This window comes from Arctopsyche grandis, chromosome 10 (genome assembly GCF_051622035.1).
Source record: "Arctopsyche grandis isolate Sample6627 chromosome 10, ASM5162203v2, whole genome shotgun sequence".
Taxonomy (NCBI): domain Eukaryota; kingdom Metazoa; phylum Arthropoda; class Insecta; order Trichoptera; family Hydropsychidae; genus Arctopsyche; species Arctopsyche grandis.
The window spans coordinates 3571273-3585338 of NC_135364.1; the positions used below are offsets into that span (position 1 = coordinate 3571273).

At 38.2% G+C, this 14066-nt stretch overlaps 1 protein-coding gene across 1 annotated transcript; it reads left to right on the forward strand.

Annotated features, from left to right (window-relative positions):
• The first annotated feature begins 110 nt into the window (after window positions 1-110).
• Window positions 111-13839, forward strand: caz (FUS RNA binding protein cabeza). Its single transcript, XM_077439232.1, has 9 exons — window positions 111-201; window positions 1991-2155; window positions 2265-2459; window positions 4551-5034; window positions 6344-6375; window positions 9340-9491; window positions 9742-10148; window positions 11624-11932; window positions 12273-13839. Exons 1-9 carry the CDS (start codon window positions 111-113, stop codon window positions 12298-12300), a joined length of 1863 nt encoding a protein of 620 aa, XP_077295358.1. The 3' UTR covers window positions 12301-13839.
• Window positions 13840-14066: the final 227 nt, after the last annotated feature.

Below are 14066 nucleotides of genomic sequence, written 5' to 3' on the forward strand. Positions count from 1 at the left end.
TAATTGAATAAAGTAATGAGCCGAGCAAATGTCGTAAATATGTTCGCGACACGCTCTCTGAAATATCGACGACATCCCCCCAAGGCAATCCTAGGGGTACTGCCCGAGCTATGGAGGGGCGTCGTGTGGCTCGCCGATTGGTGAAAGATTGGAACACGCTGTATGTTTCCACGCCGTCAAATACCGCGGTATCAACCGCTAGTGTTAACGCTGCCATTGCGTTAGTTCTCCTTAAGCATATTTGAAAGTTTGGATGTCTCGAGAGTATAACTATCACGAGTGCATTTTTCCGGTCACCTATTAAAAAATTAATTTGTAATAGTTTGGTTTGTTATATTAAATAAATCAAAATTACAATCAGTAGTAATGAGTGTATGAATAGTGAACTTGCACGTCAGACAAATGAACCTTTTCCATAATTTGAATATACATACCTATATATATTGGGTACGTAAAGGAATTCATTACATTTACTCGCTCTATTTGGCACGGTAATTGGATTATTAGTCACATTGCGATCGTCCAAAAGACAATTTTTGCTATGAAAATCGCGAATACGGAATATTTAGCACTCGAGCTCTCGTTAGTATGATGGACTTTTCGGCTACAAGATATTCCGTTATAGAGATTTTAGTGACTTTTGGGCGAGCTCTTTGTGACCAATAATCACCGAACTATTTGGCACACGAAATGATAATTTGCTCAATATGATGATTTATACTGTCCATTTGTTATATATACTGACATTTAACAATATAATAATCACCATTTTGGTAGTAAAATACTAGTCGAAAATTGATTTATATGGGCTATGATAATACTGGGCATTTAAGGGGTTATTCTAGTCTAGAAATTTGAAAAAAAAATTTTTTTGTGTCATATTTTCAAAGTTTAAACCTTTAAGAATATGTCCTTAAGAGGATTTTTCAAAATTCAAATTATTTTCGGAGATATAGCTGTTTTAGTGACGTGGCATCCAACCGGCGCGTAACGTTACCCGAAACTTTAAACGCGTTTTTCTCGAAATTACTTTTTTCAACGAGTTTGACATGATATCTCAAGTTCTAATGTACAAAATTTAAAACTTTGAAAAAATAGGCCAAAAAATGACTTTTTTTTTCAAACAGTTGCCATTTCGCGAAAAAATTTTTTTTATTTTTTTTTGTGGTACGAACCATAGCGACACTCTTATTAATTAAGAATCTTTTTTTTTTTTTTTTTCGGATGACTATAAGGGTTGGAATCGTGTCAAGATGGAGGCACCCTTTTTTTTACCTCCCCCACTTTACCAGTCTGTAATTTTTTCAATTTTTAATGTTTTTTTTTCATTTTTGTTATGTATTATTGAAATATTAATAAACATATAATAAAAAAAATGCATACCAAAATTGTTTTTAGTTTTTGTTTTATTGAATTTTGAAAAACGCCCAAAATTTGTCTCTCTAGACTAGAATACCCCCTTAAGAGGGCTGTACACCCGAAACCCTAATTTTGTTACCGTTCCTTTCTTCGATATATATATTGAGTGTATGTATATATTGAGTGAATGCGACAGTTGTGCTTCGACCAGATAAAACGTATTTTAAATTGACAAAATCGAGGTTTCGTATTCTTCTATTTTCTCCTCCAAAACTGGACCAATTTTTAAAAAAATTTCATCATCGGTATGAGAAAGATACTTTCTGTGCATCTATCGGCGTATTTTTTTTTAAATCGACCGTTAAATAAGCACGCTGGACTCGTTTCGTGGCTGTAAAAAAGAGGCGATTTTATAGATGTTTGGCGGCTCCTAGCTCCTATAAAAAATAATTAATCAAAAAAATAAAACGATAGATGCACCCCAATGGTGGATATCCATAGCATATTAAAAAATAATTTCTCTAGTGCCATAATTGAGGAAGGGAGAAGTATAGTTCGTTTGTATGGACAAGGCGCTGCTGTCCAGCCCTCTTAATTTGTTGTCATTTTTTTTAACGATTTATTAAACCAGGAGATGGACGCAGAAGCGTCGCTCTGAGAGCGGAAGGCGTGACGGCTTGTCGGCGTGGCGGCAGCACTGTGCCGGCTTCTGCGGCGCGTCGCATTCGGCGTCCGGCATTCGGCATTCGGCTCTCGGCTCTCGGCGTCACGGGTTGCAGGATCGTCATGGCTGAACGTGAGTATAGAAATCCGCTCGCATCCGAGCGCGCCGCCGCCATCGAGCGTGTATTGGCATCGGCATCGTATAACTGGCATCGTATAACCGGCATGGCTTGCATTTGCAGAGTACGGTGGATACGGGGGCGGAGGTGGAGGCGGGGGCGGAGGCGCGGCTTTCGGTTCTGCGCAGTACTCAGTGCCCCCTCCGACCGCGGCTGTCGCGCCATACGCCGGCTCGCAGCCTCTCCCCAACTACGACCAGGTCGCGGCTTTCGCTGCTCCCGGCCAGGACCGCACCCTGCAGTGGGGACAACCTCCAGGTACGTTCCTCACCACACTTCTTCTTTCTTCGCTCCCGACCGCGCCTTGTCTATGACACTCTGACGTTCGTTCGCGCGACTTTGACCTCTCGGGGCCCCTCGCGTGGTTTCTAAATTCGCTCATCAAGGTCACCCGCGCTTTCGAACACGTGTTGGTCACAATGTACGCGCGCTCCAATGCGCGCCATTCCACTCGATATATGCAAACGCACATTTCTAATGCATGTCCTCCCACGATACCACGCAAAGATACTCCCACGTGTTCTTCTAGGGCTTTGTTTGGTAAAAGTCAGAATTCTCGACCCTCAAGCTCGGTCGACCACCTCTACCCTTTGCGATGCCAATAGTATTGCCGTGCCCTGAATGAACTCGACTATTATTTCGTGGATCCAAATGATAGTGAAATACACACACAAAATGTGAATGCGTGTGAAAAGACGAGTCGTCAATTTGGCACAACGCGTGCCCGTTTTGATTCATATTTAGATGAATTTGTATTGAACCACAAACGAACGCGTTTATATTCCGTTCACAATATGTGGAATATTTCCGTACGCTGCCCAACCGTCCGAAATTATATGTGAACCATGCAGTATGTGTCGGGAGTATTTCATCAGGTAAAAGTCAAGTTAATTAAAGCGACTAAGCTTCGACCAAGCCTCGCTTCCGAGCCTAGAGGGTTCGCCCTGTTCGAATCCTACGCAGTCTGAGCGTTACAGATTAGAATTTATTCTCATAGTAACAAAAGATCCCCCTTTCCGGTAATTTTTCTTTTTTTTTTTTAATGATATTGTTGCGTAGGGGTGGGTTCAGGATCCAAATGAAAGACCAAAATCGCTTTACAGCATTTATTCACCGATTCAAGAGGTCTACACAGAATCATCTGGTCTAGTGTATGAGCGAATTGAACACTGAAGAACGGCACGTCGCGTTCATGGCTCCCCGGTTAAGGCGGTCTCCTACATTTCTTCAAATATGTGATATATTGTTATCGATCACTGTCAAAGATACAATTTTACTGAAAGCACTCCAGAGGGTCATTTTGGGGCGGGCGTGTTGGGCGTTCCATGAATATGAAGGCATGGCCCATTTTTTCGCATGTTTAGAAGTGTGAAAAAACCACGTGCGTCGCTGTGTTTTCGCCCTATACCTCCATATAAAGGACAAGTTGCACAGCACAGCTTCCCTGATCCATTAGGGCGAAATCACACAGAGAGGCATGCGGCGCGTGGTTTTTTTTTTGTAAAAAAAACCCAAGCTTGTCTAGCCATCCCTGGGGCACGTAGTCCAATAAATCACCTCTTGGAGTGTTTTCAGTGATATTTTGTCCTTGTATTGATATAAGATTGAAAGTAATTGAAAACGCCTAATCCCATGTTTGAAGATATGTAGGAGAAACTTGTCGAAATAAGTCGTACGAAATAGCAATGAACTGGGAAAACCCCTCCCTTTCTTGGCTGGAAGCCATGAAGACGTGCTGTGTTGTTCATTTCAATGTGTATTGTTTACTCACTTAGAGGATTGTTTACGCATGCACTCGCCCAGGTCTGTGAGAACTCTAGCGTATCCTTTGTTCGGGCACTTCCCCAAGTCCCGTGAGCCTAATCCAGGGTCTCCAGTATTCACCCACTAATACATTTAAACAGTGGATATTCTCTCATGTTCCCACCTAACAATATTTCAATACTTTCTCTTATATATTGACGAAGTACATTTTGAAAGTTTCATTGTTCATTAGCCCTATCCGGCATTTCAAATTGTAATGTTTTCTACTAACATTTTGCCCATACGAATGTCACAAGATCTCCAATGTTACGATAGATTATAAGCTTATATCACTTAAAACTCTAAACAGAAATGAAGTATTTTTCGATTGCCTCAAATTTAACATTTGGGCTCAGGCTTGGTGACTAATGTACTGTTAGTCGTCTTCCTATTGAGCCCTATACCGAACGGTGTTTGATAGGCCTGCTGCATCTTCAATATGTGGCAGGGTTGACATATACATCCGTACAATAAAAAAATAGCATATATCAATATGTCTCTTAATATCGTCATTCGTATCTAATTGTGAAAAATGTATCATTTCAGCAGGCGCCGGATACAACGGAGCCGCAATGGGGGGCTATAATACGGGTTCTAGCGACTATCCGGGTCTCGTAGCCGGCGGGGGTGGAGCCAGCGGGGTCGGTTATAGGGGAGCCGGAGGAGAAAGGGGAAATACTTACGGCGGTACCGCTAACGATAGAAGCAGCAGCTATAATAACAGCGAGCGAAGCGGTGGAAGCTACGGGGGTAGTAACGATAGAGGAAGCTACGGTGGAGGTGGAGATAGGAGTGGATACGGCGGGGAAAGGGGTGGTTTCGGTGGAGGAAGCCGAGGGGGATTCGGCGGAGGGAGCGATCGGGGTGGGTATGGAGGCGGGGGCGATCAGGGAGGAGGATACGGAGGCAGGAGTGAGAGAGGAGGTGGCTACGGTGGGGGTGGCGACCGCGGAGGCTACGGCGGTGGAGAGAGGGGAGGTGGCTACGGTGGCGGAGACCGAGGCTACGGTGGTCGAGATGGTGGATTCGGGTAAGACAATCACTTCGCTATGATCCAAACAGTTTCACTTGAATTTTTGGTACTTTTCAATTATAGGACCGGCACTAGCGGTCCAATTACACATACTGATAGATCTAAGCACTGCGATACAAAGTTATATCGTTGATTCAAACTGTTCCAACCGATGAGAGTTGCGAGGTTGTCGAATATATATATTTATATACGATCACTAGGTAGTAGTTGTTACTTGGTTTATAACAGTGTCTCCAGAAGAATTGATTTGTACTGTGAGTTTTGGTCTTACGATTAATTGAAAAGTACTTCGATATATATATATTATTCTTTTTTACAAAACCTCCTTTACGTTTCATTTAAATGAGAACTTTCCGGTTGTCTTGGAAGATTTAGAATTATTTTTAAATGGACGATGTTGGTATGCTAAGGAATAGCAAAAAGGTTGATCAAAACATCTGCAACTATATACATACATACATCCTGGTGTTCGAAATCTCCAAGAATATTGTACTATTATTTTAGCTGCGAAAATTTTCCGTGTGTAGAAGGAAATTTAACAACTTAAAGTGGTGGTAAATTTAGCAAGTTGCTGTTTGTTTTTTTTATTATTATTATTGTGTAAACTTTGACTATTGTACATATTTTTCAAATGTATTTGCTGTGATTTCTTCTGTCTACAGGGTGTTATTGTATTATCAACTGACTAAGAATATGGTTAAAGCGTCTCGTATGTCAAATTCTGATTTTAGTTGTAATTTTACTACCAAGGTTTTTTTATATATAACTTTAGTATGATAAAAAAAAAAATAAGGAAGAAATTTCACTTAGGGGTCCTTTTAAGTGTATTTTCCGAAATAAATATAAGATGTGTTTTCAATAACCAAGCCTCCCAAATCATACAGTAGCGATAAACATTTTGGGTCTAATTAACATTGTTAAAAAAAGAAAGAAAGATTTCGATTGAATGTCTTTTCTTTTATATCATATTTCGCAAGCATTTAATCCTGGTGTATTGTTTTCTTACCGATTTGTTGGGATTTTATGTTTATACATATACTTACACACATATATCGTATATCGACGGTGTCGAATATATATTATAATATTAAAACTAGGTTTTTTTTTGTCTCCATTGAGTAGTGTTTTAATATTAAAAGGGAATTGTCGGGACATTTAAAGTATAATAAAAAAAAATGGTGGATTTGAGATTAGAGTGACGTTGATGACATACATACAAGTTAGGTTGACGATACTGAAGATTCAATCAATCAATCAGTGGTGTGTGACTACTCCTCAATATTGACTTCCATCTTGTTTGTTATAGCGGCGGCGGCAGGGGGGGAGGTTTTAACAAAGGTAAAGCCCAGTGCAATGCCTGGCGCTATTCTATTTTAATGAAATGTACTCTCTGATATTTATATGTTTAACGAAAGAGCTGCAATAGTTGTAATTTTCCAAGTGTGAGCGTGCAAACACTCGTCTCGACTGGTCGCTTTAGGGTTATTTGATAAGTGCTGGAATGTGGTGTCCGTTACTTTGTTTGTTTGGGGGTACGATTTAACTGTACATTGAGAAAATACTTTGTATCTGCAAAAAAAAAATGTTTGTGCATTATTTTCGGTGCATTGAACAATCTCGTATTGTGCATCGAATAAAAGATATAGATAAAAAAATATGAAACCATCATTGGAAAAATAGATTTTAGCATTATAGTGGCAATGTTGCAGTCTTCCGCTATTGACAACTGTCGGAAATGTTTACTTTTGTTTCTCACTAGTGAAATGTAATTTTAACACTGTGGCGGCCGCTGACTCATATTTGTATCATGTTGTGTACAACGCTTACTGACCGCTGATACATATATGATTCATGACTGCGCCAGTATATTTTCCGTGCAGAATATATTTTTCAGTCTGCTGATATATATTTGTATCACGTTTTCGTCATGAACGAAAAACGTGATACAAAATTGTATCATCAACCGCAAACTTGATACAAAAATATATCGGTGGACTGAAACGCAGTTCGCGCAGTCGTAAATCATATATGTACCAGCAGCCACTGATCGTTGTGCACCCAACATGATACAAATATGAGTCGGCGGCCGCCATTGTGTTTAATAAATAAAACCTAAACAAACGTTGGTTCGTATTTTGGTATTCGCGATGTTGCCGATACAGTTCTTCTGTCATTTTATTAATGCACATTTCATCCGCTTTTTAAGTAGCAAATATTTTTTTCAATGATCAAAGCAAACTTTCTAATGCAATCAATTAAAAATGCATACAAATTTTTGGTAATGTGCAGAAACTTTTTTTTAATGCACAAAAAAATTTTTAAATGCACATTTATTTTATAAAATGGCCGTTTACATTGTTCCCCTTTGTTTTTGTACGCATCTACGAAACTAGACGCTGTCTTGTGTTGCCTTTGCTCAATCCTAAGAGAATGACATTCGTTTTGAACAATATACAATGTTGGGTGTGATCCAATTTTTCTCATTATATCTACTGTATATATTTAAAAACAGATTCCACGCAGTCTTTTTTAGATCTGAGCTGGTCAAGTCGACATTAGATATAGTCTAGCCGTTCGCAATAACCGCACGGATCCATTTGTGACGATTATTTTGCGCGCAACTGATCAGAGATAATCGTTGCTGATGATTTTGTGGTTCTTGCGAAAGTGTTATACATATACATGACTTGATGTGACCGCTGGCTCTTTAGATTTACTAGTTCATATTCCAGAACATATTAAAGACCGATTTTAAACGCTTAAGACTACATTCATCGCTACGAGTTTAGTCAAAACATGCAGCTCTTTCTTGTATTTGTTTCGATGTGTATATAAATATTTTATACAAGTTTTTATATAAACATAATGAAAATTGAGTCGTTATAATGATTGAGTGATTTGAACTGACGAGAGTTTTTTTTTTTTGTATTTGAAAATTTTTTTTTTTAATTATTGTTTCATTTATTCACTGAAGTACTCATCATGAGACGTCAATGAGAGTATTTTTTTCATACAGTAAATCTTTTCTTTTTTTATTTTTACGCATTTTAATCCATCATACTTAAAAAATGTATGCTATTTTTTTTTTTTAATATTTTATATTCGTAAATTTAATTAAAACGACAGGATTTACTGTTTTATTCACTACTATTAAAAATTTTTCATTATAATTTATATGATTTGAGATTCGATTTTTATTTTCTGCATACGGCTTATTTATATGGTGTACATGTGTTACGAGGTTTATGAGTGAGGTTCTTTATTTTAAATTCATTTGTGATTGATAAATTCCATGAAATAGTAATAACTTAAATCAAATTAGTGTTATGATTTATAATCAGTACTCGTATGGAGTTGATTCAAATTCTGTGTCAAATGTGGTTGATAGAAATATTTAACATATAGTAGAATATGTCGTCAAATATAAATAAACACTTCTACTGATGATTGTTATCTTTTAAAGTACTTATGGTATACGTTTTTATGGTGTTGAACCCAGAACGGGACAGAAATGGTTGACTAATATAAAACACTTGGTGGAAAATGATCATACATGTGTTCTTAAAGGTTGAAAAGAATCTTTAAACGAGTAATGGTGATCTACAGTGTCACATGATAGTTGGAACAAAGAATAGTGGTACAAATCGACATAGTCACGGATATATACACACATATATCGTTACGTTGGTTGTTCAGCTGGTTGCGCATATTTCCAAAGGAACGTACGATCAGTAGTTGTAAGTTGTGTTTTGTTGTCGGAACAGTGAGGTTTTACAAAAATGTCAACGGTATTGAAAAATTATACAATAAAGAAATGGTACAATAGAGATAAGTGTATCGAAACCTGCGAATAAAACAGAAAATAATAGAGATAGATATCTGCATAGTCGCATAAGACACGTTAGGTGAGAAATGGTGACGATACGAATTGAAATTCGACATTCAAAGGTGCACGTCCATTCCGCAATCTTTGATTCTGGTTAAATTCAGACGTCACGAGCATTTCGAGTAGGGAATCACAATATTTTACGTTATATTTTTTTGCACAACGGCCATGCAAACATTTGGTGTACATTTGTATGGGATATTTTATTTTGTACGAATGTGAAAATGTACGATGCGAAAACTGACGAAGAATGATTGTGTTAACGCTGATGAACCGTATATATATATATATATATATATATTATATATTTATTATAAATATAAGAAGTAGTATTGAATATGATGTTTTTCAATGTTGATCTTTGTCTTCTATTTTGTACGTCGGCGCTCTGCTTCATTAGTATTTTTCTCGTTAAGGATATGGAGGTGATAGAGGAGGAAGCGGCGGCGGTGGAGGAAGCGCAAATGACATGATCACACAAGAAGACACTATTTTCATATCCGGAATGGATCCCGAGACTTCCGAAGACGACATTGCACAACATTTCGGCGCGATAGGCGTAATCAAGGTATATAACCGTTCGTACATATGGTGTAAAATTAACTAGGCGTGGTCACTCTGTATCCTTTCGTACCTTCGGAGGATTCAATTTGTTCCCTCGCTATACAAACATACTGTTTATTATATGTTGGATCTGTATTTCATTCGATGCGATCTCAAATGGCGGTATTACATTGTTTTGTTGTTGTGTCATGAGTCGGTGTCCGTTGTTGATATCCGGTCGTTTATCGTCTTCGTTTGGTTTTTTTTTTTTGCAGTCTGATAAACGTACCCAGAAGCCGAAGATCTGGATGTATAAGGATAAGGCGAGCGGACGGCCTAAAGGCGAAGCCACCGTTACATACGAAGATGCTAATGCAGCTTCGTCCGCCATACAATGGTTCGATGGAAAGGACTTCAACGGGAATATAATCAAAGTGTCGCTCGCCCAGAGACAGAATAATTGGCAAGGAGGCGGCGGCGGTGGTGGACGAGGAGGTGGGGGTGGCGGCGGCGGAGGCTTCCGAGGAGGCCGAGGAAGGGGTGGTGGAGGACGAGGAGGCGACAGTGATGGAAGCGGGGGTGGCGGTGGAGGAGGTGGCCGAGAAGGTCGCGAAGGTGACTGGCAATGTCCGAATCCAAACTGCGGCAACACCAACTTCGCCTGGAGAAATGCCTGCAATAGGTTTGTATATAAATCATACATTTTTTTATTATTTATTTTTTCCCATCAACGCTGCAAAATAAAATATATAATTTTTATTTTGTATTTTTTATCAAATGGGATATATTATCACAGTCCATTAAAACACGCATTTTGGTATTTGTAGATCAATTGCGCACCTAAATGGCATACATTCATTTTGAATTTATTATTTATTTATGTGGCTGAAATCATTGTCGATATATACCGAGGTACTGCAGTATAGTAAATCGGTTTTTGTATAGATTGCGAAACATTTTTTACGAGTTGCCATGGCTCTAGAGAAGACTACAGATGAGGCAATTTATCGAGCGATAAGTCACTCGGTAAAACAATTCATTTTCTGGGAATCTTTTGTCAAATGACGAAAAAACTGTTGGAAAAGTAGCCGTTCCACAGTTAAAAGGGTTTGTGTGCGCTGACATGAAAGGCACTGGGCATGTGTAAAACATATGCTAGCACGTATAATCCATACTATGGCACCCAAGCCTAAAATAATTTCATTCAGTGTTATATTTTTTCAAATGTGATTCTCATATTTTTAGAAATGTAAGGGAAACTTGTCGAAAAACACCGTTGTGGTTTTTTTCACCACTGGAGGCCGAGTACGCGCCCGTGCTGTTCGATTTAGTTTGTTTGCGTCATGAAGCAGTCAATCGCTTAGCAATGAACAGTATATAGACGTTTCAAATTTCTTGGTATTATTGATCAAGTGGGCAACCTTCTTGCATTTTTGCTAAAAGCATCCCGTAAATCAAGTTTTTTTTTTTTATGTATATACCAGAAAAGCCCAATAGGTAAAACCCTGATGCGCTCTCCAGGCCAATTTATATCAATCAATAAACAATTTGTAGACATATATGGATAAATTTGACATTTTATAAATCGGCGAAATTGAGATGCTGAAAAGTCGGATTTTGCGAGAAGTAGGACAAGGTTGCCAATTTCTTGGAAACGTTTCAATGAAATCGGATTAATTGGCAAACTTTGGATCGACCTGGAGTAACAAACCATGATCTGGCTATTAGCGGGACTGTTACCCGTTACCATTTTATTCAAAAGCATAATACGCTAACCCAGAGTGCCGCGACACTTTTCACCAGCCTCTTCTTACTTCGCTTTCGATTTTTTCGTGTGATGAAATTTGGGCACTTCCGATCGTTTTCAAACTTTGCCATTTTTACTAATTGTACCGTCGGCATCACTTTGATCTAACGTTCTGTCACATATGTATGTAGGGACTAGCTAGCGACTGCCGATAAAGTACATTAGTATGTACGTAGCTGAGTCGTAAACAATGTGTTCTGCGAATATCAAGAGGTTGGGTGGCTCTGCACCAAGTACTACTAAGTCTACGCTGCTATTCTGTTTGCTAAGCATCGAATACACGGTGCTTATACAGTGGTTAATTTCAAAAGAATTGACAATTTAATATAAAATGTTTTGTTTGGTTTCAGATGTAATGAAGAAAAGCCTGGAGGCGGTGGTGGAGGAGGAGGAGGAAGTGGTGGCGGCGGGGGTGGAGGAGGTCGAGGTGGGGGACGAGGGGGCCGTGGAGGTGGCAGGGGGGAAAGAAGTGGAGGCTGGGGTGGCCGCGATAGGGAAGGCGGCAGCGGTGGTAGTGGAGGTGGAGGAGGAAGTGGTGGCGGTGGTGGTGATCGTGGTGACCGCGGTGGAGACCGAGGAGATAGACGCGGCGGAGGCGGTGGCTTCAGAGGCGGAGATCGAGGCCGCGGTGGACCAATGCGAGGCGGCGGTGGTGGAGGGTGAGTTTATTAAATGTAATCAAATACTGTACTTTGCACACGGTACATCGGTGTGTAGCATTCAACATGGACACGCCGTTGTATCTTTTTTATTTATTTATTTTTCTTTCATTAACTGTGGTGCCCATTCCAACGCTGTAGATGTTTAATTTACACTTTTTAATGCATCTATTTTATTAATTTAATGGGTAAATTATATCAGCCTATTAATAACCCATGTGAATGTTTTTACGTCACGTGGACCTGTCTCTAGGAAACATTATTTTTCTTTTTGCATTCACATTGTCTAGTTGCTATCTCGTTGAATTTGTGATTTATTTTCTTTGTTGTGTTTTTGCAGAGGACGAGATCGTCATCGCCCGTACTAGACTGACAAGAGTATCATATTCAAAGATCTTCAAATTTAGATGTATAAGTATTTAGCGAGTAATTTCAAGTATTGCATTTCTTAAGATATATCATTAATAATACATATAATTTTCTATATGACGCTTTTTTATTGATACAATTTAATTATTCCTAACACATTACTGGTTGAATAGACAGAAGTTGCTATGATGCACTGGAGTGTGTGTAAATTGTTTTCTAATCCGTGTACTGTAGTCTATAGTCTTTAGACGCGAGAAAGATTTTATTTTGATACAAAAGATTAATTATATGTTTGTATGTATTAACTTAAGTGGTTTTTAGTTGATAAATTTAAGACGATATATGTAAGTATTTATATTTTAAGTATGATGATTTGTAATATAATATAAGCAAATTAATGTGAAATATCAGATACATTTGTAATAATAGTTTTTTTGTAATAAGGATGTGAAAAACTACTGTATTTTAAATTAAAACGATAAACATGATGTCTTATCTTTTCTTTTTGGGATGATCTCTTCGAAGAACAGTTTTGGTTTTCTACCGTAAGGTGGAAGTCGGAAAATTTTTCCGCTGAACTGGGAAGCACTTTTGTATATATATGTATGTATAAAGACAATTATCCAGTGCTGAATAGATAAATATGAACACTTTAAAAGTGATAGAAAAAATTACCTTATGCTGAATCTAAGTTCATAGAAGATAATGAGCTTCACAGTTTGGAAATTACAAAAACATATTACGGTAATAGGCGATAAATGTAGTGTCGTTGTCATTAAATTGACCAAAAATTTGCCCAGAACTTATTTAGACTCAAATCACCAGATTATTAACCATTAAGGTCTGTTAATACCTGGTCGGCACGTATCGGCAGCAGCAGGCAACCTGCAAGTACAGACTATTTTTCGGTACATTCTATATGGACGCATTCATACGCGTCCATATATAATGCACCAAAGAATACTGTCCATACTTGCAGAGTGCCTGCTGCTGGCGATACGTGCCGACTAGGTATGAACAGACCTTTACTGGTATTCGATCTACGATACTTCACTCAACCTTCCTATAATGGTGCTTACGGACTAAACCAACGACGATTTAGCGTACAAAATATCGAAATAAAAATTAAATTTTAAAATTGAAATTAAATATCAAAATCAAGCTAAAGAGCGAGATTGAGATAAAATTAGATCATCGTTGATGTTTTGAATTACGACGATACCGCATTTAAAACCAGAGAAATATTATAATTTCTCTGCGTACGAGCGAAAAAAAATATTATTAAAGTCGTCACGAGATGTTACTGTATTTCCACTTGGATGATCGATAAAAAAAAACAATTCATAAAAAAACGCGGTGTCGGATGTTGGTGATTTGTCAAAGGGTTTTTTTCTTTCGTCGAAATAAAATTAATAATCACACATTATCCGATAAATTTTACCTCTGAAATGATTTAATTACTTGATTTACTTCGACGAGAGAAACAATTGAAGAATAAAAAAATCCGTTTGATGTGACCGACAACACCCCGGGTTAGCAAAAATCGTTGGATCACCCATACTAATACATGATATATTCTCAGTAACTGCGCATTACGGGGAAGTAAAAATAATAATTCTTTGATTTTTTTTCGATCTTAGTGCGTATCTTCGTAAGTCAAAACATCTTCGACAAACAAAAGTCGAGGATTACCTGTATGTGATTGTTGATGATCTAATTTTAGGTCAATCTCGAAAATTTATTTAAATTGTGCATGTTCTGTTTT